General features: G+C 44.2%; 1 protein-coding gene across 2 annotated transcripts in view; it reads left to right on the plus strand.

Moving 5' to 3' along the window:
- The window catches only part of LOC551772 (zeta-sarcoglycan), a 214,760-nt gene that overhangs the window by 20,643 nt on the left and 166,293 nt on the right, over positions 1-27,824 (plus strand). Inside the window, exons 1-2 of one of the 2 annotated variants that reach the window (XM_624159.5) lie at positions 4,676-6,138; positions 7,103-7,292. In XM_624159.5, coding sequence (XP_624162.2) covers positions 7,116-7,292 — 177 coding nt within the window. In that variant the 5' untranslated portion in view covers positions 4,676-6,138; positions 7,103-7,115. Of the gene's footprint in view, positions 1-4,675; positions 6,139-7,102; positions 7,293-27,824 lie in introns of those variants that run through there. The other variant, XM_006565911.3, reaches the window with a different exon arrangement.

A 27,824-nucleotide genomic window follows, 5' to 3' on the forward strand; every position in this document is an offset into this window, starting at 1 on the left:
CGAAATAATCGTAAATCGGTTTCGAGTCTAAACCGAACCGTTTTTTTGTGAAATTTTCAATTATGCCCCTGAAAAGTTGGCAATCGGGTTCCATAAATTGTCCGAAACCGATCTCGATAATTTCGGTTCGATTTCGATTTCGCGGTTATAAAACGTTCCCCGGAGAACGTTTGCGTTGTTTTAAAATTCCACGCGGATATCCAGGTTTTGTGGCGCGGTTGGCTGGAAACAGAAACACGTTGCCCCGTTGGTTAGATTTTAAATGCGGCAAGATCACGTTAAACGAATATTTAATTGGCCCGTTGTTCCGCCGTTCTCCGAATTACATTGAAAATACAGGTTTTCTAGCCCATTGACAAGCTCCGCGTGCCGTCGGTTAATTAAGATTGTTCGGTTAATCAGCGGCCAATGTTCCGGTCACGAAGGTCAACGGCAATACACCGTTTCACGTACGACATCCGAGTACATACATTTCCGAGTTTTATATAACGATCAACAGGTTACGAATATTACCAATTTTACGCGTATTTCTACCTCGTCGAGAGATATCCTTCCGATTAATATTCCCGTTCGTTATCATACGTGTTCATTATTCGATATTAATCGCAAGATTCTGACGAAAGTCGAAATAATAGGATCGAAAAAGTTACAATTCCTCCTCTCGGATTGATCGTGACTCCTCAGATCCAAAAGGAATCTCGCAATCAGTCATTCGAGATATCGTTTGGGGGCGCCAGTTGAAAAGGGAGAAATCTCGCCTTGGCTTCATTATCCTCACAATGCTCCAAAGCGCCACCCTCTCTAGTCTTCCTCCTTCTCTCTCTCTTTCTGTTCCACGCTCGCCCCATCGAGGCAGGTACCGAAAATCATACAGATACCTCCCTCCTCCCCCATCATCCCCCTTTTTCCCGCCCCTCGACCGGCCGATGCACGCATAATAGCGGCGAAGCCGTGCCATAAAGCGGTATCCCATCATAAAGGCCTCTTCAATCCGGCAGGAATGTGGAAGGAAAAGGAGAATCGGAATCAGAATACCCTCTATACTTCTACCCCTTTCTCGAGCTTCCGCTCCTTCGTTTCGCCTTTTCACTTTCTCCCCATCCCCCCATTCCGTTCCTTCGATTTTCATCTTTCTCTCCGATATTTCCCCTTTCCTCCCTCCACCCCTTCGTCCATCCATGACTCGGCCGATAGCGCATGTTATGGCGTTACCCTTATGGATAGCGAGAAATCTTCAAGAGAGAAAGAGAGAGAAATTCTTGATCTTTTAGCGAGCTTTTAATTCACAAGAGCTCCCGGTCTCTTCTTAATTGTGGCCCGAGACTTCGCCATCGACCGCCACCTTCCCTAATTCTATATTTTCAAGCTTCTCTCCATCCGGCAGCAGCTGCTTCCGTTTTGTTTTTCATCCGAAAATTTTCTACTTTCCCCCAACCGTTTACTTTTTTACGATCCCGTTTCGCCACCCTCTCTTCTCCTCCCTTTCCCCCTTCCTCTCGATTCTTTCGCAATTTTCGTATCCTTCCTTCCCAAATACGCACGCGTCTCGCGTTACGTTTTAATCCCGCGCGGTTCGGCAGGTGGTCGGCGATAAACAGGCAAACAGGGGTGGGATACGATTTTCAACGATATCATGTTTCCCTGCCTTCGTTCGACTCGGGGAGATAAATTTTTATGCAACGAGATGGCCAGCGAGGAGCCCGATGGAGAGATAAATTCGGCCCCGATATAACGTATCCGGTGGAGGAGGAGGGGGTGGTATAACCCGACGTGAATGCCCGCAACCTTGCTTCCTCCCCCGCCTTGTTCGCGGGATGTAATAAAAAGATCCGAGGAATTCACGGTGGAAAAGACGAATAGTGGGCGCGTATTGGAGGGTGTGGTGCGCGAAAGAAACCTTAGGAGATAGGAGGGGAGAGGGGGAGGGCCGACTTACGAGCGGCTTATGTTTCAATTTGTTCAACCTCGAATAAAATCGCGTTTTACGAGACATCGGGACACCATCGCCGTCCAAAGGCCACCTCGTCTCTCGTTTCCCTCGGTGAACAATGAACGCCATTTTTTTCCCACCCTCGTTAATTCGTAGCCGCCACCGGGGCTTGGATTTCCTCGAATTCGAGGGGTCGGGCCACCAATTAATCCGCCCGTTATTGTTCCCGCTTCTCTTACAATAGATACGGGGAAAAATCCTCCCCATCTTGTAACGCAACACTTTGGCTAATACTTTATAAATTATTCCTCGGATATCTAAAAGTGAAAATCTTCTACTTTCTATATCCGTATATGCGTCCGATCGAAGAGTTCATCGGGTCATCGGTTTCGAGGTGATATTTTTCCACCAATGGCTATTTCCAATTAAAAGAATCGGATAAATCCGGTGTCTGTCGAAGATGATAAAATTGATCGGCCGGCTTTCGCTTCTTCTTCGTAAATCTTGAATAAGGTGTTTCGTGAACGCTCGAAACGATTCTTCCTATAACTTTCTGTAAGGGGAAGAAGAAAGAGTCGTATTTCGCACGGAGCAATCAACGGCGGAAGACACGGGGACGTTCTCTTCGTGCGCCAGAAATGCAAAGATCGGAGAGTATTCCCCAACAACGATTCGGGCCAAAGTACTTCCGCTTTCGTGGGGTCTCGATCGTGGGTTTTCCTCCTGAAATCCATCCACCCTTATCGTTCCATCCCTACCACCTCGTCTCGACACGGTGGAGATCCAGACACGGTCGATCAATCTGTTCTATACTCCTATACTCGCCTTGCCTCTATCGTCTCCCTATCTCTCTAACTGCGAGCTGTCTCCTCCCCCGCGTCGCGGTGCGAACGTGACACGAACGTTTAAGAGGATAAACGGGATGCAAAGGAGAAATCGATCGGTCGTATTTTTGAAACGATATCTGTTTCATCTTTTTTTAAAAAAAAATCTCCTCTCTCTCTGATTCTTCGCGTGCCATTTGCCAGCGGTGATTTAATCGATCGAGGGTGTTCGTGCGCGTTCCACGAAGATCGACGATGCGAGAATAGAAGGGAACCGATCTTCAACAGGTTACCCACAAGTCTGTCTATCCCCTTTCGAAAAGAGGGATCGTAAAAAGAAAGAAAGAAAAAAAAGAAAAGAGGAAAAATAAAAAACGATCGAAGAACGTATGCTGGATAATAGTAACGAGACGAGGGATAACGACGAGAACGCAGCAGCGCATTCTTCTCCATCCGTGCGCCCGGATAAACAAATTCCGCTGTAACGACGTACGACTGCGGCGTATGAATGTGCAACGAAACGAACGTTCGAACGAAACACTTCGAGAAGGAGCACTTCGGTTTTCGGATAATGGGGATTCGAGACGGATTAATTTAGAGATTTTTACGAGGGGGTTTATTAAACGAGTTTATATAAACGGATAAGGATTCCGCGAATATGACGACACTTGGTCGTCGTCTGCTGTTGGAGAGTAAAACGCGGATGATAATGCGAGAGGAGAAGGGAGAAGGACGGGTATGTCGCGGAAACGGTGTGAGAACGGAAAGTTTATGGGGGAAAGGGAAAAAGTCTGGGGAAACGGCCTGGTTGCGGAGGCAATATCGCGCTTGCAATTTCCTTGTTTAGGTGACGATCCATTTTATCAAGCTTGGTATTAACCGGTTATTATTTAAAGGCCGTTAAAGGGTGAATCTATCGTGGTGTATAAACGCGATGAAACGCGGGAAGGGTTGTTGGAAACGGGAGGGGAGGAACGGAATGAAATTTTAATTTTTCGCTCGATATCGATCGCTCTTTGAAAAATCTTTTCCTCGCGGTTGATTTACGCAACGGTTACAATGGTTTGAAACGGGTGGAAATAATTAGAGACACAAATGACGGCTCTCTGGTGAATAAGGGAGATTTTCTTTATTGATCTCTTTCCTTTTCTCTTTTTCTCTCTCTTTTCTTATTCAATCGCGGTAAATAGGTCGAGCCTTTTAAAGCAGAAACGAAGGAAATAAGATATATTATTACGCGCCGGGATTGCTCGTTACGCTGCTGTACATATGCATATATCTCGCGTTAAATGATATTTCGAGAGAGGCGTGAAAAAGAATTTCAAAATTGTTACGAGAGAGAAAATTTAATCGAGAGAATTATATTCGATTGATATAATATAACAATGCTTCCACTTTTCTATCTAAAAATCAAAAATCGATCGATTACACGTATAATCGAAAAATCGAAATCATTATCATCCTCGCGAAGAGAAGACCTTCCCCAGACATTTATCCCCCGATGTTTATCGAGCCCTCCCCTCCCTCGTCGATCCACTCGAATTTACTTACTGGCGAAATACTCGGCAAAGTTCCGTGCCAAGCTGGACTAACACTAGATACTTGTCGCTCGCATGATGCCATCCGGAGGAGCTTATCCAGCCAAGGGTAGAGAGGAGGAGGAGAGGAGAGGAGCGAAAGGGAGGGAGAGGACAATAGTCTTGGGGGAGAAAAGAACAGCGACACAGTTGGCGATAAGAGATAAGCGGGGGGAAGGGATGGAGGGATGTTTGACCGAGAGAGAGAGAGAGAGAGGGTTGTCGAAAGGAGGAGAAACGGCGGTGGATAGGAAAAGGAAAGGAAAGAGGGGAAATTGGAAGGGAGAAGGCGTCGGTGCATGCGCAAGAATTTCACACGTGAGCCCGCGAATCCGCGAGAGGCTCACCTCGGGCGCTAGACGTCCTGGCGGTTCAGTGTCGTGCGCGATTTCGTATGCGGCGCTTCCCAACTTCCGGCCGTGTCCGGCTTCCACGGAGCCTCGATCGTTTCTCGATCCTAGCCGCGTTGTCTACGGGATAACCAAGAGAGATATATACATGTCGTATCAAGGGGTCGGGGAGAGATGTGCGGATTGATTCGTCGGTGAAAATCATGTCTTCCTACCTTCCTGCCGCGTACCTCGTCTCGAAGAACGGTTGTTCATTCTCCAAAGAGGAGGATTCGACGACGGTATAAACGAATTTTGAGAACGATTGGCCAGGATGATGCAGCCGGATTTCATCGACGACGACGACGATGGTACCATCGGTCCGGTTACGACGGGAATGAAATATCGAACGACCGGTCTGTCGTCGAGATTCGGTTGAAATAAAAAAGGGGGGAAGAGTGCGGCGTGGCGCGCGCACAGGCTCGGGGAGGGAAAAAAAAAAAAAAAAAAAAAAAAAAAAGAAAAGGGAAAAAAAGCGGAAAAGCGTCGGTAAATAATTAAAAATCGGTGTAACATCGTCGCGATGGATTCGGTGGAGATAAATTATTCGACGGGTTAAACCCGATCCTAATTTTATCTCAAAGGTAGAGAGTAAATCTTCCCATCGACGAAACGGTGATACTCGTGACTCCTACTTGAACTTTCCGCGCGTGCTTCCGATCGAATTAAGCTGGGACTGCTCGTTGGTTCTCGTTAACGCGACACGAAACGGTGGATAGAATGAGGACCTGTCGGGGCGCAGCGGGGAAATTCGAGAAATTCGCGGCGAGCCACCGAAATCGATTACGACTTTGCGCAAAGTTGTCTGCAAGATCGATAACGCGGTGGTTGATCGTCGGTTACGCGTCGGCCGTTTCGCCGTTATCATCGTGCATACATCGCGGCCGCGACCAGGAGAGAACGGCCCGATTCCGGTAATCGTGCCACCAGTTGTTTCGTTGATGGCCCGCCAATAAAACCGTTGGACGCAACCGTGCTTTCGTGCCCCCGTCCTGTATGTGTATGTGTATGCTACGCGCTGGAATGATCCCCTCGTAATGACTCGTAATTACGGGAAGGAGGAGCGAACGTCGTGCTGGAACGATTTAAGGAACACCTAGCGCCACCCCCTCTCCCCTTCCTCCTCCTCCTCCTCCTCCTCCTCCTCCACCTCCTCCACCTCCGCCTGTAATGATTAGGTGCACGCGACTTCGAGGATTACCCGGTTGAAGTGTGGTGAAGAGTCTTATCCAAAGGATAAGAGATCGGTGGATCGTGGACGTGTCCGAGCAACGGAAACGTCGAGTTTCGACGTTCACAGCCTAAGATAAGATTATATCGCCCGGATATATCGAGTATCCCCTCTTTCTTTTCCCTTTGGCCGGAGTGCCCAAATCAATCGGAGATCCATCAAGGGGAACGACATTCGATCGACGCGGGTATGAGCAAATTTTCACTCGTTCGTGGATTTTATTTCTTCTCACCCTTTCTTCTTTTCTTTTTTTTTTTTTTATTTTTCCTCGCTGCTCAGATGTCTGGTTGGGTCGTCTTGGCCCGAACGCCGGACTCGTCTCATCTTCCCCGCGATTTCGATCTTATCCCGAGTTCGATTAACACTTGATTTCCTTGTGGCTCTGTAAGCGATCGATTCTTTCATCCCCATAGTCTCGATCTTTCGCTCGATGATTTTTCCTTTTTTTTTTCTTTTCTTTTAACCGGGACAACGACTCGCGATTCCCGGAGGAGGGGAAGGAAATTCGGACGAGAGAGAAGTTGTTTTCTTCCGGCCGGTTAAATGGGCGGCCGAGCGGGAGAGAGTGGCGGCGCATCGGCGAGCCATTGTAATGCCGTCGTTAACCATAATTTCATGAACGCGCGATAACAAGTCCGCTAGTAAAACCAATATATTCCGGCATGCTCGTGATGCAATTAATTATATTACCAGATACCACGATTATATACGGGAGGAATTATCGAAACGTGTAGCCGGCCGAAATTTCATTGAGGCTTCGCGTTTCAATATTACACCGGGAATATGTATATATATATATATAATAACCGTGCCGGGGAAAAATGTTCCCCTTTAATACCGGGAGGAAATTTTTATCTAAAAATTTATTTAATATACCACCACGCGGGAAACCGCACGAATAAAAATGAAAAATAGTCTCTCAGCAACGGCTGACGTTTCACCACTGGTTAAAAGACGATTTGAAAACTCTCTTCGAGTCTCCTTCGTAACAGGCTTCGTTAAACCTAGGCTGAATTTCTTTAAATTTCCCCTCTCTCAAATATATCCCCATCTCTCTCAATCTCAACGTATAATTCTACATTTGATTTCATTTAAACGTCAATTCCTTTCGCAATTTTTACAGAGACCATCATCGTTTGTTTTTCTTGCAGGCGGACACGCAATATGGACACGTCGCCGACGTTGAGTATCGGTGGCTCGAGGGCGAGGGCAGCGCTTCTGACCACGAGCGGCACCGGAACCGGAAGCACCGATAGACGCGTCGTCTTTTTAGCGAGCCAACCGGCGGTCGGGACTGGCCACGAGACCAAGACTTGGCCCCACCATTGGTCACCGCACGCGGTACGTGTATCTGTTCTATTTATCCTGCCCCATTCGTTGCAAAAATCTCCTCGAGAGATTTCGTTCTTTTCTCTTCTCTTCCGATTTCTCGAGAGATTTCGAGTAGCTTCGAGTAGGCTATATAGATCGTTGCACCACGAGAATCGTTTTAACGAGAAACATTAGGTAAATTAGCGTGCACGGGGAGGGAGGGAGAAACGATAGCCGCGTTTGGCCGGTCGGTTAATTTCCCTCGATATCCATCGGAAGAATAACAGGGTTTCGATGGCTATAAATTTGAAAATGTTCAAACGGTTGTTTCGAGGTTGACGATTTCGATCGGTTTTCCCAACTTTTACGGGGGGCCACGGATTTACGGCCGATGGGATTGAAAGTAGAACGATTCGCCTAACGACACGCTTCGCATAAGCACTTGAATGCGCAATCCGGAAATATGCGGCGTGTGTATGTAACGGGCGACGCATCGAGATGGATGGCGGACCCCGGTTGTAATTGATGCACGCTCGCGGTGACACTCGAGATCATACACGTCGAGACACGATGAATCGACCCGATACGTGTTCCAGACAATCGATTCTCCCTCTCTATAGAACGAAATTCCGAATTTTTTAGGAAAAAGCGTCTTGCAACGCGGGATGAATTCACGGTTAAATTAGATCGGACGTTTGATGGAGCTAGGCGTTTTAACCATATTCTGGTTATCTTCCGGCCAACCGTAATTCGACAGTGTAGCGTAACGTGAAATTGAATCAGAGATTCGATTAGGGCGGAGTTAGCCTATTCGTTCTTATCGGTCTAACTAAGCGATACGGGCCGGTTCTATCATTCCGTTTTCTGTTTGCCACCCGTGGAACATTAGCTATTCTAAATCGTCGTTCGTACCTGTTTGACGCGGAACGCGCATTGATCATATGCGGGACGTGCAAAGCGAATTGTTTAACACAGAAATCTTAAAAATCTTCGTATCACTACGCTTGTATATATAATCTGGATTGTATCCTCTCCCCGAGATGACATGAATGAAACGATGGGTTACAATTTGTTTCGTTAAATAAAAAAAAAAATAATAAATAAATAAATTTAATCAGCTTGGAATTTTATTCGCGTATATAAATTTTTGTAAAACGTTGCATTTTTAAACATTGATATATCGAAATATTCCGATGATGAAGAGTGATGCTCCAAAAAAGAGAGGGGAAAAAAAAAAATGGCGCGTTGTGAACAAGATGAAACTTATATAGTTCCGGCAATTACAACATTACAACGGTAACAAAAATACATCCGTTCCATTTAAGACAACATTTTCCAACGTATCTCTTCCCCTCGACAAAAATAAACGTTCCTTCTCTCGAATCATCTTCATCGAAAACAACATGGAGGTACTTTAACACGGTTCGACGCATTTCGCTCCGCGAACAAAAGCACCAAAAAGAAACCAAATCTTCCAGAAGTCTAATAATATCTATTGAATTTCAATTTAATCATCATTGATGATATCTTTTTGCCTCTTATATATTCATTTTAACGAATAAACGTGAACAAGAATGTACGCGTAAGTAACGCGGAGAGTACTCGATATTCGAAAAGTAATCGAGAGACGCATGCACGTATATGCGTGGGAAGAAAAACTCTTTTGCCACGTTTTCACGGGCGAATGGCGCGGAAACGAGGGGTAGAAACGAGGTTCGGTGTTGGTCATGCGTGGCTTTATGAACACGTTTGCTCTCGCAACTCTGGTTTAACGGTGTACCGTGTCATCAGAAGTCTGTGCCCAACCTATGGAGAAATTTGCATAGTTATTCGCCATGCAGATCGAAGGTCTTTATAGGTTGGCTCGGCGAATTCCAAAGGCAAAATTACCTAGTCCACTATCATCTCCTCCCCCCTCCCTCCCCCTCTTAACGCCGCTCGATTAGTACGATCGAACTTTTAGGGGCAGATTGCTTTCGTTGTTATATCGGTTACACGGATGTACAATTTCTCTCTCTCTCTCTTTTTCTCTCCCTCCCTCTACCTAGAAATTCGGTTATAATTCGACTCGCGTGGAAACAAGGTTTCGGGCGTTATTCGATACGCGCGGGGCTCGCTTTTATATTTCGCGTAACGCGTCGAAATGGAATAAAATTGAAAACACATTTTCAAGTGGCGCGAGCACGCGAAACATTTTAACGCGGCCAATGATAATAGTGTTCCTTTACCGTCGGTTAGATCCGTTCTTCTGTCAAAGGAGGATAACTCGGTTTTCATCGAAATAAACATTCGCGAATAATTTTGCGAATAATTGGGACAAACGATACGGAGAAAGAATACAAAGAATAAAACTAGTTCGACGTTATTCTCTCTCTCTCTCTTTCGTTGGACGCGTATCCGGCCAAAAGGAGAGCCTCGTGGTACTATTTACACAGCTATGCAAACACCGGCCACGATAATCAAAGACAAATGTTGTTTGCCATATATATTACCATAGTAAAGCGCTTTAAAGTGAGACGTGTAAGCTTGCTACGCTAATCGGTCATTAACTACGCAACTACGTATAACCGCGTTTCTGTGTATCCATGGATGTGCATTAGGGAAAATCATTAATAAAAGACAATCCTTATACACCTCCTGCGTCCCGCTGTTAACCGACTCCACGTTAACCGCGCACTCTCTCTCTCTTCTTTCTTCTTCTTCCTTCCCCCTCTTCTTCCTTTTTTATTTTACGCGCGCGCGAGAAATCTAGCACGAACGTCAATGAAAGTTCCGATTCCCACGAGCAAAAATTTCTGAGTTTCCGCCACGGACACGAAGTTCGCCGCACCGATTTCCCTACCGTTGTAAATCAGGATCGCTCGATGACATTTTTCCACCGAACCCGTCCCTCCCTTCTCCATCCTCCTTTCTTCCACACTCGTGGATTTCCCTTTTTTTTCCTCTTTCACAATCCTCTCATATCTTCTTTTTTTTTTTCTTTCCTTTTATATATATGTCTTGGAGGGATCCTCCCCTCCAGATTTCTGAAGACTTTTGAACCAGAGTTCGAAGCCATTCGCGGCCACCTAGCACATCCGCCGAAAGTCCATTCGTATTCCGCAGCGGCCGCTGTATCCGTCCTATCAACTGTTTTGTCAGTTTTTTCGACCAGCCGATGAATGGGACTTCTTCTTAAAACTTCTTCTTCTTCTTCTCGCCTCTTCGTTAAAATTATCGGCTCCTATCCCTCGGCCTCGTCACACAGTCGGAGGGAGGGAAGGAGGGAAAGAGAGAAGGGGGAGAATCGAAATATAGCGAGCAATCGATAATGCAAAAATAATAATCCTGTTTTTTCCCCACGAATCTGCGGAGAGATATCGCGATCCAATACCTCTCTGTTTTGGTAATTTTTACGGCTAGCCGTTGGCATAACATTAATTCCCTCCACGTTAGTTATATATCGCGGGACTATCGTTTCCCCGTATTTTTTTTCTTTTTTTTTTTCGAGGTTGCTGCCCTCGAGTTCGGCTTTAAACGCTTTAAAATAACCACGAAGTACGCGTCTTTCGATGTCTCTTTGTACGTAAAAGTATCGCTAAAAATAAATAAATAAAGGAGATCGTGTATTGTTTTATTTCGTAAAAAGGAAAAAATCAATCAGAGAATCGAATAAACTTAGGATTACGATTAAACGAAGAGTTACACAGAATCGAACGATAATTTTTCTCTCGAATAATTAGAGATCGAGGCGAGGGGTTGAATTGATTCGATGGCGGTCCATCAAGGATTTTATTCCCTTATTCAGACAATGGGGCACGATATATCCAGCTCGTGGAAGTTGGACGCGCTCGACTTACAGAGACAATGTAAGGTGCGCTCAGGTTGATCGAGCTGCTGCGATTTCTGGGGCGTTGATATACGAGGGCCTATTTATTTGGATCCTGGTCGAACCCTGTCCTGTCTTCCCGTACAATGCCGCTTTAAGTGGCCGAGCTACACGAACTTGGGGTCCTTGACAAGTGGAGCGGAGGGACAAGGGGTACTGAATTAGCGCCATTCGAATACTCGACTCCGATACACGATAGATTGATGATTCTTCCCGCTTCTTCCCTCTTTCCATCGAGGGAAATCCACGTTTCGCGACACTCGTGCCGTCGAATCTTTTACCAACCCCTTTGCAATTGAACTGAATCGTGTAAAATTCGCCACACCAAGGATATTTTTTTCATCCATTCTTGGACAGACAGATTCCTCTATAATATTCCTCTATAATTCGTTAAAACGAAGCGGATATTCAAAATATCTAAAATAATCGAAGAAACGGATGTTTGATTTAATATTTATTACCGTGATACGATGAAACGTAAATGTAAACGGCAAATTTTATAGCATTATTGTTGGTGTGCGTTAAAGATATAATGTAAATCCGCGTTTCAATCGAAGTACCTTTCTCTCCCGATTTAATTCCTTTCCAATCTCTCCAATTTTTATACACAATAATATTATATAATTTACCAAGTTATGAATATGAATATATATATATATATATATATATTTTTACGGTAAACACATTCAACCGTTATTAGATAGAAGAGAATCAATTAAATTAATCGATTATCGATTATATTAAATTATCCTCCCGCAAAATAGTACAATCACTCGCGATAACGCGATTCATCAAGATCCATCATCAAATTTTTGCGCATCCATAAAATTTGCGTAAATATACATAAATATTCAAGTGCTTTATTGCGCGTTAATAATCATATGGAATAAAACATGATGCGCCCGTTAATGCCCGTGTATCCACAAATTACGGACGGATATTATATACGTATATATATATATCATCCATATATCGAAAAATAACGCACACTTTTCTATCTCAAACATCACAAATATCTCTGAAACGTACAATTATCATTACACGTTTTATCAGGCTCCCTCTCTTCTTCCTCGATACCAGATCTTTCGAAACAGGTTCACACGCGTCTTATCGATCCCCTTTCGAAGCCGCGAATAATATCTCCATAAGGTATTCACTATGGCACGGAACTGTTATACGTCAGCCGCCACTAACTTTACAGGTATCGCGGGCGGAAGACGTACTTCGCCGTTTACGCGAAGGATGGAATTAACTCGCCGTGTTCTCCTTCCTCCTCCAAACCACCGTTGGGTTCGTATCGTCGTGGGACGATATTTCGATCTATAAAGATCCCCTCCTTCTCTCCCCTTTCTCTTTCTCGATTCGAGGAATTCGTTTGACCAGGATGATATCGGGTATATATATTCCGCGGAAGTGAGATAGGTTTTTCGCGAAGGGAAGTCGCGAAGTTGGGGAGGAACGGAAGTGGGCCGAGAAATAGAATTCTTCGGGGAGAATATCGCGGGACCAATCCAGGAACGGGCAAGGATCCGGATCCGAGGGTTGGAACTGGAGTTGGCTTTGACCCCCCCCTTCGACGCTCCTGCCCCCGGAGCAAATTGAAAATGGGAATTGGTCCTTTGAAGTTCGAGCAACGACCCGTCCATAATCTTCTTAATAACTTTCCCTCTCTCTTTCCCCTCCTCTCTTTCTCTCTCTCGCTCGGTCGAGGGATCATTTTGATTCCGAGAAGCCAGGCTATCTCTTTCCCGACAATTGCCCTTGCTGCACGCTTTCTTAGCTCGCGTTACTACACGTAGTAGCTGCCTCCGTGGGGATGCCCCGTGGCGTTCGTATCCGTGGGTAAAAAAATTATGATTCGTTCGTTGCAAAGGAGAAACGAGAGAGGATTCTTTCGGAAGCGGGGGGGGAGCTTCTCGCTTGTTTTAATAATTTCCCGGCTCGTTTATTTTTCTCCAACAACAAGTTTATTCGTTTCATCCGCGTCGGAAACTCCGCGTGTCATTGGACTCATGGAATCGGAAAGTGGAACAGGATGGTTTAAAATTTGTATATGTAAATTTGTATATGTAAAGGATAGGTTGCGATTTCGAGTGAATTTGGAAAATGGTCGAAATATCCCGTGTAATAAATATGGAACGAAACTTGAGAGGGAAACGTGCCTCGTTCTCGAATTCTTCCAACTTCTGGGGGAATCCTAGGGATCCCTATTTTCTAGGATAACGCATCGATTCGATCTGTATTCCGGGAAAATTGTCGATTCGCGTGATTAGAAATCGACTAATATCTTTTCTCTTTTTCCCCCTCTCTCTGGTTGGACAAGCGTTATCCAGGACAAATTGCTCTAGAGTGATTTATTTGTGGCGCGTATACGACGGTCATATGCAACGCTTTGTACACTCGGAAGAAATATTTTTTAACGAGCGCAACATTTCCTTCCCTTTTCCTTTTTACTACTTCGCTAATGACACGACCGTTACAGCGCGAGCGTTACAGGAGGACGAAATTAAAAATGATTTTTTTCTTTCTTTTTTTTTTTTGCCCAAGGAACGTTTCCTCTCCCTCCTCCCCTCCGTCACGTCTCGTACAGGACACGGAGAGAAATAATTGCGCAGAGGGAAGACAGGGAATAATTCATTTCTTCGAACATCATTATCCGCTAATTTTCATCCAACAGCGAGAAACGGGGCCATTTTCTTAGAACACGGCAACAAATTTGCCAGAACACCGGGGGGGTTAAAATTAAACCCCCCCTAATTGCTTAATCCACGATTGTATAGCGTGGATCTTCCATCCTCTCTCCTCCCATCCATATTTTATTCGATCAAACGTCGAGCCGATGTTCTCTTCTCTGGGGATCGATCCATTTCTTCCTTTCGCGAAAAAAGAATCTCGAAAGAAAAACACGGAAGGTCCCTCGATGCAAGAAATAAAACTGGGTAATAGATAACTGTGAAGCGAAATTCTGGAAAGTGAAATCGTTGGAAACGCGTTGTGAATCGCGGTTTCTTCTACTTTCGCGCAGTGAAACGAGCGCATCGCGCGCGAAACAATCCCGACTTCGAATTTCGCGACCAGGAAACGAAGGAAGGATTTCGAGCGAGGAATTTGCTCGAACTGATCGAGAGTTGATCAACGCTATCTCCAATTACCGGACGTTTCGAACGATTGGCAACGAACGAAACTTCTCGCGTGACAAACACTTATTCTCTCATTATCCGTGTTTCGTGTTATATTCCCGTTATTTTGCAATTTGCAACAGGCATAATATTCTTTTAAGCTGGGACGGAGTCGGATAACAATCGAGCGAAAAATAAGCGTCAGCGATGGCCGCTATGAGTTGGCGGCTTGTATTTCCAATACATCGAGATCGTGTTGTATCGTGACAGATATATATATAGAATATCGAATCAACCATTTCAAATAATTCGTAAATTGTTTGTTGCAAAAAAAAAAAAAAAATAAAAAAGAATTCGCGCAGAATGTAAATCGATGTTTCTAACGGCGAGCACGCGCGAATTTTTGTACGAATTGAAAAAAAAAAAAGTACATAACCCATTTATACGGAAATTGAATCGAACGTCGAGGGATAAATTAATAAGAATGAACTTTAAATTTAAAATAACCCCTTGAAAATAACAATTTCGAGGATAAAGAGTCTGAAGGATCTAAAAGATCACGATCACATTCTAGTAGAAAGGAGAAGAGAAGGTGTACGCAAACGTTTATTCGAAATTTAATTTTCTATGGAATATCTATTTCCCCCGTCTACATTTTACGCTTAACGCCGTTTCGTTTACCCTCGAATCCGATGTTAATCGTCTTCCCTCTTTCCTCGTCGAAATAGCTGGAAAATCTGGCATGCTTTCGTTCGCCTCGTAAGTCGTTCCCAGTTATTCAGCGCAACGTTAATCCGCGGACGGGTAAGTCTTGAAAATTCAACGATTGCGCGCGGGGGGAGGGAGGGTGCGGAATTTTCGACGACTCGTTGGAGAAGCGTTGGAAGAACGGAAAATGCGATAGCCTCGTTGTCGTTGCCTCGCGAGGGGGGCAGCGGCAACGCTGACGAAAAGGTGGAAAACTGGGGAAAAGAATGGGCGAGGAAAGGGGAGGGAGCTGGCGTCCGCTGATGCGTTCCGTATCGTGGCTAGGAGCGAGCGAGTGGTTAATTTCATTTAGCTCGAACCACGAATTCGATTAACGTCGGCGGCTGACAATCGAAATGATCGTCGACACCTCGACACTGGCTTTCATCGAACCGTTTCAGCTGCTTTCCATCTCTCTTTGCGTATCCCATATATATATATATATATAAAACTTTGTATATATTCGTTTGCCCCGTGGAAACATAAGTGGACAGCAATTTCGATTGCAACGCACTTACAGATAACGCGGTCGAATTAAATTGTCGATCGAAATAACAGGGGTGGAGAGGCAAAAAAAAAAAAAAAAAAAGAAAAATCGGTCGGCAAGTTTGAACGAGCGATTACACGGTATTGATCTTGTAACTTTTAATAGGGTACGTACTTTGGGAAATTTTAATCCCCTACCAGTGTTGCGAAAACTTCTCCCTCTCTCGCTCCGCCGGCCACTTTATTCGCAATTAGAGGCATGATATACGATCGCGGGTCGCACAATTTTTCCCCTCCACTCGAGAAAACAACGAAAACAGCCGTTTCGTACGAGAGAGGAATTTTTTCTTTTTTTTTCCCTCTTTCTTCTCTTCTCTTCTTTTTTTTTTTTTTTTTTCAAACAAGCTAGAACACAAGAACGAGAGCACAACGATAGCCGGCTATTCGGAGCCGGGGCTAGCTCCGTTCCCTCCGTGCCTATCTCCGCCTCTTCTTCGTAGCCCACCACCTCCTCTCTCGAAGAGGGGTAGGTGTCGATCGACGCCGTGCTTGACCCCGGAAGACAGGTCGTTAATTTTTTACACGGGGCGGCGACGAAGCTCTCTCTCCCCTTTCACCTGCGCCCTCGACCCGGGTGATTAAAGATGCACGTGCAAAGTCCTGCGTGGGAGCTAAACCCGCCCAAGAATTCACCCTCCCGCGGAGGAAAACCTTACCCTTAGGGAGTATCGTGGCCCGGGGAGAGCACGGCCGTTCGATGTTTGTCGCATAAATCATCGGGCAATTCGAAACGGGTTGAAAAGAAATCCAACGCCCTCCCCGTTCGTGATTAATTCCACGTTCGTTAAACATGGATGGAAACGCGTTCCTCCCCTTCGAGCGCTCGAAACGGCCAATTCCACGAAAGGAAGCGAAACGGTCGCAGTCACACGAACGAAAGGGGTTGTTGTACCATTCTTTCGATCTCTCTCTCTCTTTCTCTCGTTCCGCTCGACTCGCGATTCCAATTTAACGCGGATCCATCCGCTTCCCCCCCCAAACTCGATCGTTTCTTCGTTCGCGCGATCGTTCGTTCGTTCGCTCGTTTCTTGAACCTCGTCAAGCGAGACTGGAAACTTTGCTCGTTCGTCGATGCACTCCAGCGGTTGGCGGCTGGCAATTCCGCGAAGCAGATTCTGCGAACGAGAAACTGGTTGGATTCGATATCCGAGGGGAGGGAAGGGGAGAGAGAGAGGAGCGCCTCGACAGCGAGTAGTAGTTAAGTAGCTGCGAGAAGGAAAAGATAGTCAGGTTCGAGCGCCACCTGTGCTTGTCAATTAAGTTTACGCGTTTCTCTCGACCCAACGTTGCGCAGCCTGTCACCCAACCTCTCCCCTCCCCTCCCCTCCATCACCCTTAGTTATTCTCGCTCTCGACCAATTTTCTCCCTCCCCACCGCTTTGTTTCTCCTTCCTCCTTTCTTCCGCCCCGTTACCCTTTAACTCGGCCAGCCTTCACGCTCTCCCTCCCCTTCTTTCCCTCCCCATTTTCACGAATCGCTCCGGCTACAGCGATGATACAGGCATAAGAATGTCCTCGATCCACGGCTTGAAATTCGAGAAAGAGAGACAGGAAATTGTGTAAAAAATTGTCGAGGAAATTCGAGACTTCGAGATCGTTAAACGTAAGGAGAGCGTAGATAAAGTTTAAAGTTAATTTCGACGGATAAGAGAAGCTTTCTAAAGTTTCATTCCACTCTACGTTTCCAGTTCCAGTGGAAATTTTGACGCTCCCGAGGGGGGGGGGGGGAAATATTTCCTTGGTTGTTTCATTATTTTTTATTTTCCCCCCAAAATTGTGGACACGGCAGCTTTCTATTTCGCGGTTTCGGCAATTTCGCGTCGTTTCCATCGACCGCGTATGATTGACAGAAACAACTACACGCGAGACACAATACACGCTCCGAATAACGGTATCGCTGTCGTTTGCCACGGGGAGAAACGGAAAAAAAAAAAAAAGAAAAAAAAAATACCTACCCATTACAAAACAAATACGCGTGTGCTCGATCCTTTTCCCTTTCGAGGAGTCGGACGTTGACGAAGAATCTTTTTTTTCTGAACAGCGCGATTCGACACACAAGTGATGATGAACCCCCTCGTTTCCTTCGAACGTTATCCAGTTTCGCCCTCTCTAAACAGTCCGCTTCGCCCGATTGTAAAACCTGCTATTTCCGCAGTGGCCTTCCTCCAAATCGAAAGATACGGGCCTTTTACGATCCAAGGAATCTCGTGTATCATGGAACCGCGCCCTCGGCCATATACGACGCGGTTACGTGCCGTTTCGCGGCTCGTTCACCCCCGTTGTAATTTTTCGTCCCGTGGCCTTCCCGCTCGCGTGAAATATGATCGCTTCACGACATCGCTATTCTCCAAACTGTTCTCTTTCTCTGCGTCGTGCTAACGGCATATCGATGCAAATCGTGCAATTATTTAAATTGGAAAAAAAAAAAAATAAAGTTGGTCGATGGTGGAAGGATTTTGGCTTCGATATTTCTTCTCTTCGATTTTTATAAGTCGTATTAATTGCATATTGATAAATCTTTAAATTGGAAAAGAAAATAAATAAAGTTAATTGATGATGGAAGGATTTTGGTTTCGACATTTCTTCTCTTCGATTTTTATAAGTCGTGTTAATTGCATATTGATAAATCTTTAAATTGGAAAAGAAAATAAATAAAGTTAATTGATGATGGAAGGATTTTGGTTTCGACATTTCTTCTCTTCGATTTTTATAAATCGTGTTAATTGCATATTGATAAATCTTTAAATTGGAAAAGAAAATAAATAAAGTTAATTGATGATGGAAGGATTTTGGTTTCGACATTTCTTCTCTTCGATTTTTATAAGTCGTGTTAATTGCATATTGATAAATCTTTAAATTGGAAAAGAAAATAAATAAAGTTAATTGATGATGGAAGGATTTTGGTTTCGACATTTCTTCTCTTCGATTTTTATAAGTCGTGTTAATTGCATATTGATAAATATGATTCTTCGAATTGAGTTTATCAACGAAAAGATGATCATTACGATCCATAAAATTTGATTCGGTAAGAAATAATGTCGAAATGTAAAAAAAATTATTATTATTAATCGATGGTATAATAATCGATAAACTACACTTTGAATTATTGAAAAAAAGAATATCTTTTCAAACATTTATAAATCACATTAATTAAATACATACCGATAAATCCTTGTTGTTTAAATTAAAGAATGAATAAACAGAATTACATACTTGTGATCCCGATGAAAGGGATGAAGATCCATATAAAACATGTAAAACCAGACCTTCCATTAAACTCGCCTCCCTCTGAACCAATGATTAATTTTAATACTCACAAACACGACAGAATGTTCTTCGAATCGAGTCAAGCTATCCTCCAATTATTGAACGAAAAAGAAAATTCGCAAAGTTAAAATTCACGATCGATTGGGAATCGCGAGCCGCGAAATTGTGCTGCTTGATCGAGGCCCGATCGAAAGGATCGAAAGAGACGAGGGGAGCACAGAGTCGATTGTAAAAACGCGCTATTTTCGCGAGTGGAGAACGAGTGGGTACGTAACGTGGTGCGTATTGTAGCCGGTGCATAATGGCCACGAGGCCTGGTTCCGTTTCAGTTTCGCCGAGGATCGTGGCGGCCACAGGTTGCCGCACACCCTCTTCGTCTCTCGAAAAATCGGCGTTTGTTATTGGCGAGGGTGGGCATGTATGCACGGCTCCTATCCGGTCGCGTGTGGTCTGCCTCGATATCCGGGGAAAATGCACTCACAGATATTGCGCCGAACGCGAAAGTAGTCGCTCGCTCCCTCCTCCTCCTCCTCCTCCTCCTCGTTCGCCTCCTCCACAGCTGAATGCACCGAATTGTTATTGCCGAACAATCGATTTCTGATTCCACCAAACGCTACTCTCCGTTCGATCGTTCTTTTCCCAGCTTGTTTCCTCCCGCTTTCTCCCGTGTTATATTATACGCCTCTTTTGTCCCTTCCTCCTCGCACGTTAATTTTTCTTTTATTAGATATTCGTTTGTCTAATCGATCTCTTTTTATTTCGCAATACTTGACGAAGCGAGCTTGTCGAGTACGTGTCGCGTAATTCTCTCTGGTTCTGTGATCTCTTGTTCGATCGATTGGAATTGTGCGGGATGATAAAAAAGAAAAAAAGGAAAGGTATTGTTATTTATCCATAAATTTTTATTATTTAGAAAATTATATATATATATAAAAAAATCGTGATTATATATTTAATGCTTCCGATATATTATAGATAAAAATTAATTTCGTAAATACAAGATTATTACGTACCAATATCAATAAAGATTATCTTATCGCAAATATAGTAGGAATCTTCAATATTTATCCATATTCGATGGGCTATTTTATTATTATTTTCCGTACCGTTAACAATTTCCATTCATTATTTTATCGCTGGAATGGCAAATAACCGTGTGTAAATTCAACGAAACGCACCGTCATTAAATGATCAAAGTTGATTTTACAAGGATTGCTTTTAATTGTATCGATTAAACGTTTCTTTTTTCATTTAATTTTCGATAAGTATTACAAATATCTTATTGTAAAAATAAACTCGTAAGATATAATACAGATCGATATTACGTGAAATTTCGTTAAACGAAATAGTATATAATTTCTTTCTCGATTTTGGGCGTAACGTTCATGTATAAAGCAACGGAGTAAATTTAGCGTTAAAGTTTAGCTTTAAAAGGGGGGAGGGAGGGAGGGAAGCAGCAGGCAATATCCAAGCTTTAAAATTTCTATCTCGTTGAAACGGCGACGGTATCATCGTCGGAAATAGATGTTTTGCCGGTAATTGGTGTCAACAGTTCTGAGAACGTGGCACGCGGCACGGCAATTGCCGCCCGCGCGATGAAATGAAACTCTCAGAAACGGTGGATTGGCGCGCGAACGGAAACTGCTACGGGGCTCGTCAGACCGAAAATAATTACGTACAAATAATTGATTAATTAATTAATTAATTAATTAATTAATGGACTTTGCTTGCGCCTTTAATTGCGAACGATATCGATTCCGCCAAGAAGCGAGATTCTTGGCGAAATTATCCAAGGAACATTTGTAACGCATAATAACCGTTATAACCAAACCGATTAACCGATGTCGAGATGAATTTATAATTTCCGAATCATTGTTATTATTATTATCGACCGCGATCGAATATCGAAATTGGATTTCGGCGGGAAAATTGAAAATTCGACGGGAAACGAAGTTAATCAGTTTGACTTTTGAATAGACCCCGTATTGTAAATCCCGGATAAATCCTTTCACCGTGCCGATATTTCTGAAACTAATTTTTTGAATACAAAAAAAAAAAAAAAAGAAAAATCGCCATGTTGACGTTTGACAAATTTTGTCAATACGTTCAATCGCGAACGAACGTATATACGCGAGCGTCGCGTCATCCGGCTCCTTCCAAAAAAAAAAATATATTTATACATATACATAAAATGAAAAAAATGTTTTCCCGCTTTCCTTTCGCAGTAACGCGAATATTCGTTATAAACGTGCAGACGTTTCTCCCGATCTCGTCACATTTTTCGCTGTTTAACACCCGCAACTTTTTCCACTATTTCCCCGTCCCTCGATTTTTCATTTCACCGTTCAACTTACGATATAAATCTAAACTTACGATAAATCCGCGTGAATAACGTAAACGTTCGAAAGAAGAGGGAAGGAAGAAATTGACGAATACACCCGGCGGATACGTATATTTTCATTTCTACTTGCATTTCGACCGTTCCGTCGTGTTCGCTGCAAGCGAGAGAACGAGATGCGGGGAGATACGTAGCAGGGAGGAGGAAGGGGAAGGGACACGTGTGTCGCGACACGCCGCGCCGACGCATTCGCGCAAGTTGAATCGGCCCGCGTTAATTGAAGTTATCAATATTAATTGAACCGTCGTTGTTCGAAACGGCGACGCCTGTGCGCGCGTCATTAGAGGCATTAACGCGGCTACGAGGCAGAAATTGCTTTAATTTACCAGTCTTGCGTGCCTCTAACGGGATTGTAATTAACTATGCATCAGGGGAGGGGGAGGGGGGGGGGAAGGCGACCGCGTGATTCGCCGTGGGGTAACGGCGTGCCGCTGAAAATCTGATAATTTTCCTAGGGACCGGAGGCAAATTGGCGGTTTTCCCGAGACGCGATTTTCCCTCGATTCGCCACGTTTAATCGAGTCGATGCGCAAACAACCCGCCTCCGCTCATTCCACGCATCGTAGAAATCGGGAGAAAAACGCTAGTCGTTCGAAACAAGGCAAACTTTCGTTACAAATTTGCTTCTCCTTGCGTCCTCGTCCCCTCCGACGCTTTCTTTCCTTTTTTAGTTTAAAGAGAGTTTCGACGACCGCCCCATCTTTTCCTTTCTACTCTTTTTTCGGACTAAATCGATAATCTGATTTATTTACGTTTGAGTAACGAGCAGCTCGATCGATATCGTTTGAATACGTGGCACGTTGATGATGCGCGTATAATCGTTTCTCTGTAACGGATCCCGCGCTTGGTAATTATACAAGAGAATTATTCAATATTTGTGGAATCTGTCGACCCTTGTCCCTTTCTCTCTCTGTATATCAATCCTTAATTTCGTTTTATCGTGAACCCGATGGTTTACCAACTATCAGCCTTCGATGATTGGATATATATTGAAAAATCGGATGTATGATTTTCACGTATATTCGATACTCGATGCTCTCGACTACGTGACCGAGTTTACCTTTGACCCGAATCTTTTAGACAGTCCTTCCTTGTATATTAAAGGTGTCCCGTTTAAATGGATCCTACTCGAATATCTTCGAATTATTGATAACGATAACCAAGAAGAATGGAAGATTTTTAAAATTCGTTGTTGTATGTTATTGTTTTATTTTGCATTTTGATTCGAACTTGGTAAAATTTATGAAAAACGAGGAGAGATAGTAGATTATTCGTACAATAAATTCTACAATTTATATTTAACGTTTGTTTAAAACATTTTTGATAGTTTCGAGGATATTTTAATAGGTTTAAATGAGATGCACACAGAAATAAATGTACAAATGGATGATTATTATGGAAAAATAAGTCAAACATATGGAGAAATAAAATTTTCTCATTTGTAGCTTCCAGTTTTCAACGAATGAACAAATGAAACCGGCCAATTAGATACGAATGAATTATCGACAAAAGGGGTTAATTCTATACACGTGAAAATAAGCAAAAAGTGTAGAATTAATTTTGCCCCGTTTCAAAATTAATTTCAGAAAATACGAATTCCTTCCTCTCGTTTAATCTCGATTTTTCTAAAAAAAAAAAAAAAAGAAAAAAGAAAAATTTTTAAACAATAAAAATTCGTTTTCACCATGCATAGAACAACTTCTTATCGATATCCAATCCAAAACTAACAACTTCACACGTATCCAAAAAAAAAAAAAAGAAAATAAACTTTTCAAACTTAATTCTCCCCTCCACTGGCCCTATCGAATATTACCCATCTACTCAAAATCCTAGCGACAACGTACGGTCATTATCCCCGTTCACTGACAGATAGGACAAAAAAGAGAAAGAAAGAAGGAAGAAAAAGTAAAAGAAAAAAAAAATAGCAGGGCGAACGAGCATCGTGTTTCGTATATCGTACCGTTTTAGGTACGATCAGCATCAAACTCGATTTCGGTTGGATATAAATCTCTGCGGCCCGACAAGGTGTATCGTGCCTTTCCAGAAGGTTATACGGAGTCTTCGTGCCTGTTACACACACACACACACACACATGCACACGCGCGCGCAGACGGTGGCGGTGGTTGTGGCGTCGAAACGACACGAGGCGAGGGTGGGTTGAGGGACGGTATAGAGGTCGAGGGAGGGGTGGTGGAGGGATAAGGTTGAGAGGCGAGGGGCACGAATATAGATGGCAGCTACGTGTTGTCCTGGACGACCAACCCCCGAGCTGCACTCGACTGATTTACTACCCTCGTCTTTGGCTCTGGGGTATCGGATTCGTTGAAGGTCCGGCCGAGGGTGCCAATCGAAAGTTGTATTAAAACGACGATGCCTTACACACGATACCGCGGCCATGGAAATTCTTCTTCCGCTGTCACTCGTTCACCCCTCTCCTCTCCCTCTCTGAACTGAACCAACGGGGAGAAGAAAGAAGAAAAAGAAAGAGAGAGAGAAAGAAAGGAAGGAAGGAAGGAAGAAAGAAAGTTTTTCAGGAGGGATGAAGTTTTTCCGGTTACCGTCGATGATACGTCGCCACGTGATATTCCGTGGCCGATTTTATCCGAGGGGGAGGAAACGGGGGATATATCGAATGGTCGTGAACGATTTCTACGGGAATCGAGATTGCCGTAGCCTTTCGACGCACGTCGAAATGGGACATCGTTTTCACGAGGATGTGTTTCACGTTGATTTACGGCCGTTAGAGAAAAAGATACTTTGCTCTTCCAATTTCCCCCCCTCTTCTTTTTTTAACCATCCCTCTCCTCCGGTCGGCAACGATAGAGACACCAATACAATAAGTTTTTGGAAACGAGGACTGAAGATGAGGATGGCAGGATTGTTGTGAATTCCTGGTCCAGAAATTCCTAGAGGAGTTAGATTCTTGGTCAACTTGCGAAACAGGGAGACTTCTGGCGCCGCTTATTTCATTAACCCCCGCGTATTTTAGACGGAGCAGCGACAGGGACGGGCGAAATTCATCTAGAAAAAAATGAATTCCCCCGGCGGGAACGGCTCAAAGGTGGAAACAATTCGCGTTCTCGTTTTCAGCTTGGCCGGGTGGAAAAATATTCCCCAGTTAGGAGCAAAGTATCGTGGATATACACGCGAAATATCGTGCCCCGAAAGGGAGGATAAAATATCTTCTCGGCGGGGAGGTTACTCGAATATCCGAACAAGCTTTCGAGGAAGATAATTAAATCGTTTAAGACGAGAAGCTCGCTGCCACTTCCCCCTCCCTTCCTCGTAAATTCCTCGAGGGGGAGGGGGACGGTGGTGGAATGATCGAAACGAGCGGAGAAAGGGAGGAGGAGGGGGGGAGTCGTTAAAAATTTGCGAGCTCGCCGGCTAGACAAATGGCGGCGATCCTTATCGGTGGTTGTACAGGCCGCTATTAACAACCTGGTGGAAAAACCTGCAATCCGCGATAGGTCAAAGACAAATCGCTCCTCGCCGCTCCCCTATCTTCTCCCCAACATGACGTAACCGCCATTTGTTGTTTGTCCGCTACGGTTTTACATTTCGAACGATCGAAAAGAATTCTCCAGACCACCCACCTTGACTGACTGACTGACTCGTCGTTTCGTTGCAAAGATATCGCGAATAATAAAGATAACAAGAACGACCTTTTCCCTTCCCCCTTTTTTTCCTCTCGTTGACAAGGAAGGAGGAAGGACGAGGAACAGTTTATCCCTCGAGCGTTTCCACAATCGTCGGTGTGTGGTTAAATGTCGTCGAGTAAGAAGGTTCTCCTCGAGGAGAATCGGGGAGGGTGTCGTGCCGATCACGCGTTCTGAATATTATACGGCGGCCCCATAAATAAACGCGGAGAAGGGAGAACGCTGGTATCCCCGTTGCGTCGAAATATCGCCTTCTTGGATGGCTTCTGTCAGCCGACCAAGATTAGGATTCGGGATGCAGTCGCGACTTCACGTCCCGTGGGATGTGTCCTCGGCGGGGTTAGGCTGGTTGGAAAGGTTAGCCCGCGAATAAGGTCAGCCGTATTATACAATTCCTTCTTCTCCTCCTTGTCCTCCTCTCCGACAGAGAGAGGGGGACATTCGCGCCCGTGTTGACCTTTTGAACGGAGGGAATCGTAAATAAATCTGGATTTATCTTTGGACAGGGTGGAGAGGTTCGAGGGAGAGCTTGATCGATGAGAATAAAAGAGGAAGAGGGAGGAGGAGGAGGATCCGCCGGACGAGCGTAAACATTAAACGTCGTGAAACAAAGAGATATGACAAATAGGGAGGGGAAGGAGAGGTGGAATCCTTCTTTTCTTTCAAACGCGAGATGAGAAGTCTCTCTACCTCCGCGCGCGCGTGCGTCTACATTCTCGAGCAAACGAAACGGTGGGAGGGGAGCTTTTTGTCAAAGCTCGTCGCGTTCCATACGATCGAATATTAAACGTAGATGGTGGGAAGGATGACTTCTCTCACTCTCCCTCCCTCGTTCTCGATTGTTCCATCTTTATCTCTCAATGGCGGTAATCTCTCGTGGAAATTCTCTCGAGGGAACGAGAATCGTGCTCTCGAAAAGCGATGCTCGTTTCTTGCCTCGCTTGGCGAACAAACTTGGAAAAGGTAGGGGGAGTGGAGGTAGGGCGAGCTCGGTGGAAGAGAAATAATTCGCCGACGACCGACCGTCGGGCCGCGTTTGCATTTAGAACGGAAACTAGAGTTCAAGATCTAGATTCAAGGATCTATATTCTAGACCACGATTGGACAAGTTGTGTCCAATCCCGGGGAAAGTAATACGCTCGAAACGCGTTCGATACGAAGTAAAAACCGTAAAAACAATCGTCTCTCACCAGCTCTAGAAACCCTACCCTCTTTGATCTTCTCTTCGACGAACGACGAGGTTAATAACAAGAGAACTTGGATCTTCGAAAAATATCTCTTTCTCTAGTATCGTGATCATGATGATAATAATAATAATAACAATAATAATAATTGTGATAAACGGGCCGGGAGAAAAGTTGGATCGTAAATGTTGGATTTAAAGGGAGCGAGGGAGGAGGAGGACACCGAAAAGCGACGTGAAGTTACGAGATAAGGAGAAACCACGGCGAGTTTGTACCTCTGGGAGGCGACGAGGGTCGTTGAGCACGGTGTCAAAGCGATCCAAGAAGGATGCTCGTTGCTAACTCTTTGGAAGGGCGTGCGTGTCACGAGTCCGGTCACGTTCTAGGATCCCGGCGCGAGACGCGAGTGTGTACCTCGGTAACCTTTGCTCCTCCATTTTTTTCTTTTCTCTTTTTTTCCCTTTCCTTTCCTTTCCTTTCCTTTTCCTTTCTTCTCTTCCCTCCTTCTTCTCCGTTCTCGAGACCTTCCCTCCAAAGTAGCTATCTTCACTCGTGGTGGCTCCGTCCCAGCAGGAGTCGAAGAAAGCGGAACGAACAGGGGAGGGGGAGGACTCCCTTCTTCCCGGATTTCCTCGACAACTTTGTGATACGTTAAGTTTCAGTTTCGCCGGCGAAACTGGTACAGTCTGGCGCGGCCGGAAACTTTGATAGAGAGAGAAAGAGAAAGAGAGGAGGGATTCGGCTAAACAAAATGGAATCACGTACCGCGTTTTAGCTCGTTCCCCCGTTTGTGGAAAGGTGTTGATCGAGATTGTGGATTAATCGTATGTTAAACGATTTCGTTTGGGGTTTGACAATTTTTTCTCGAGAAAGGAATGGATTTTTTATATTTGCTTGTAAAGATCCACTGAACAAATATTCTTCTCAATTTTTTTTGGATGGAGTACCTTGGATTTTTTAAAATGTCTCTAGAAGTAATTAATTTTTCGCGAAATTATTTCAGTGTGTATCCATAAAGGTGTGAGGATTTTTAGGATATTTTCTTCATCGAACTTGATCTCGTGTCATCTTATTTATTAAAGGATAAGGATTCCCATACTTGCGCGATCCGTGATATAGCAGAGAGTTAATCAAGCGTTGTCGGATCGTTTGTTCTATTCGGGGATACGTATTTCATCAATCTCCCCTCCTCGGCAAGGGCAGAGTGTCCTCCTTTATCGAACTGTTCGAAGGAGGCAATACGATGGAACGTCGATTATCTCAACGTCGCTTAACCCAAACTCCGATTATTCAAACGTCACTTCTCCCAAGAACTAATTATCGGAACATCGAACGAATCACGTATTTAAATTAAATCTTACGTCTATTGTCTCTCCCCTTCTGTCCCGAATACGAAATCACAGAATCCACGAAGCACGGTGGAAATATTTACATTCAGGAACAGGATTAATTAAACATTGAAAAAAAAAAAAGAAAGAAAGAAAGAAACGGCTAATCCACTTTATTCCCCAATAACGATAAATGCGAACGTTTTTCGAAAATCCTTTTATTATCCCCAATCGTTTTTATCATACGTATTCGATTCTTTCAGATGGAAAACGTTTACTTATATAATAATCGACCTTCCATTCAAAATCAATCGATCGACGCAACGATATTAAGTAACCATCTCTCGTTCCATTTCTGCATGCTTAATTATCAGAGAGGTAATTTCACCTCTTTTCAAATCAAAATAATTTCTAAAAAAAAAATCTAATCCTCCCCTAACGACGCT

The sequence above is a fragment of the Apis mellifera genome, linkage group LG2 (genome assembly GCF_003254395.2).
Source record: "Apis mellifera strain DH4 linkage group LG2, Amel_HAv3.1, whole genome shotgun sequence".
NCBI lineage: Eukaryota > Metazoa > Arthropoda > Insecta > Hymenoptera > Apidae > Apis > Apis mellifera.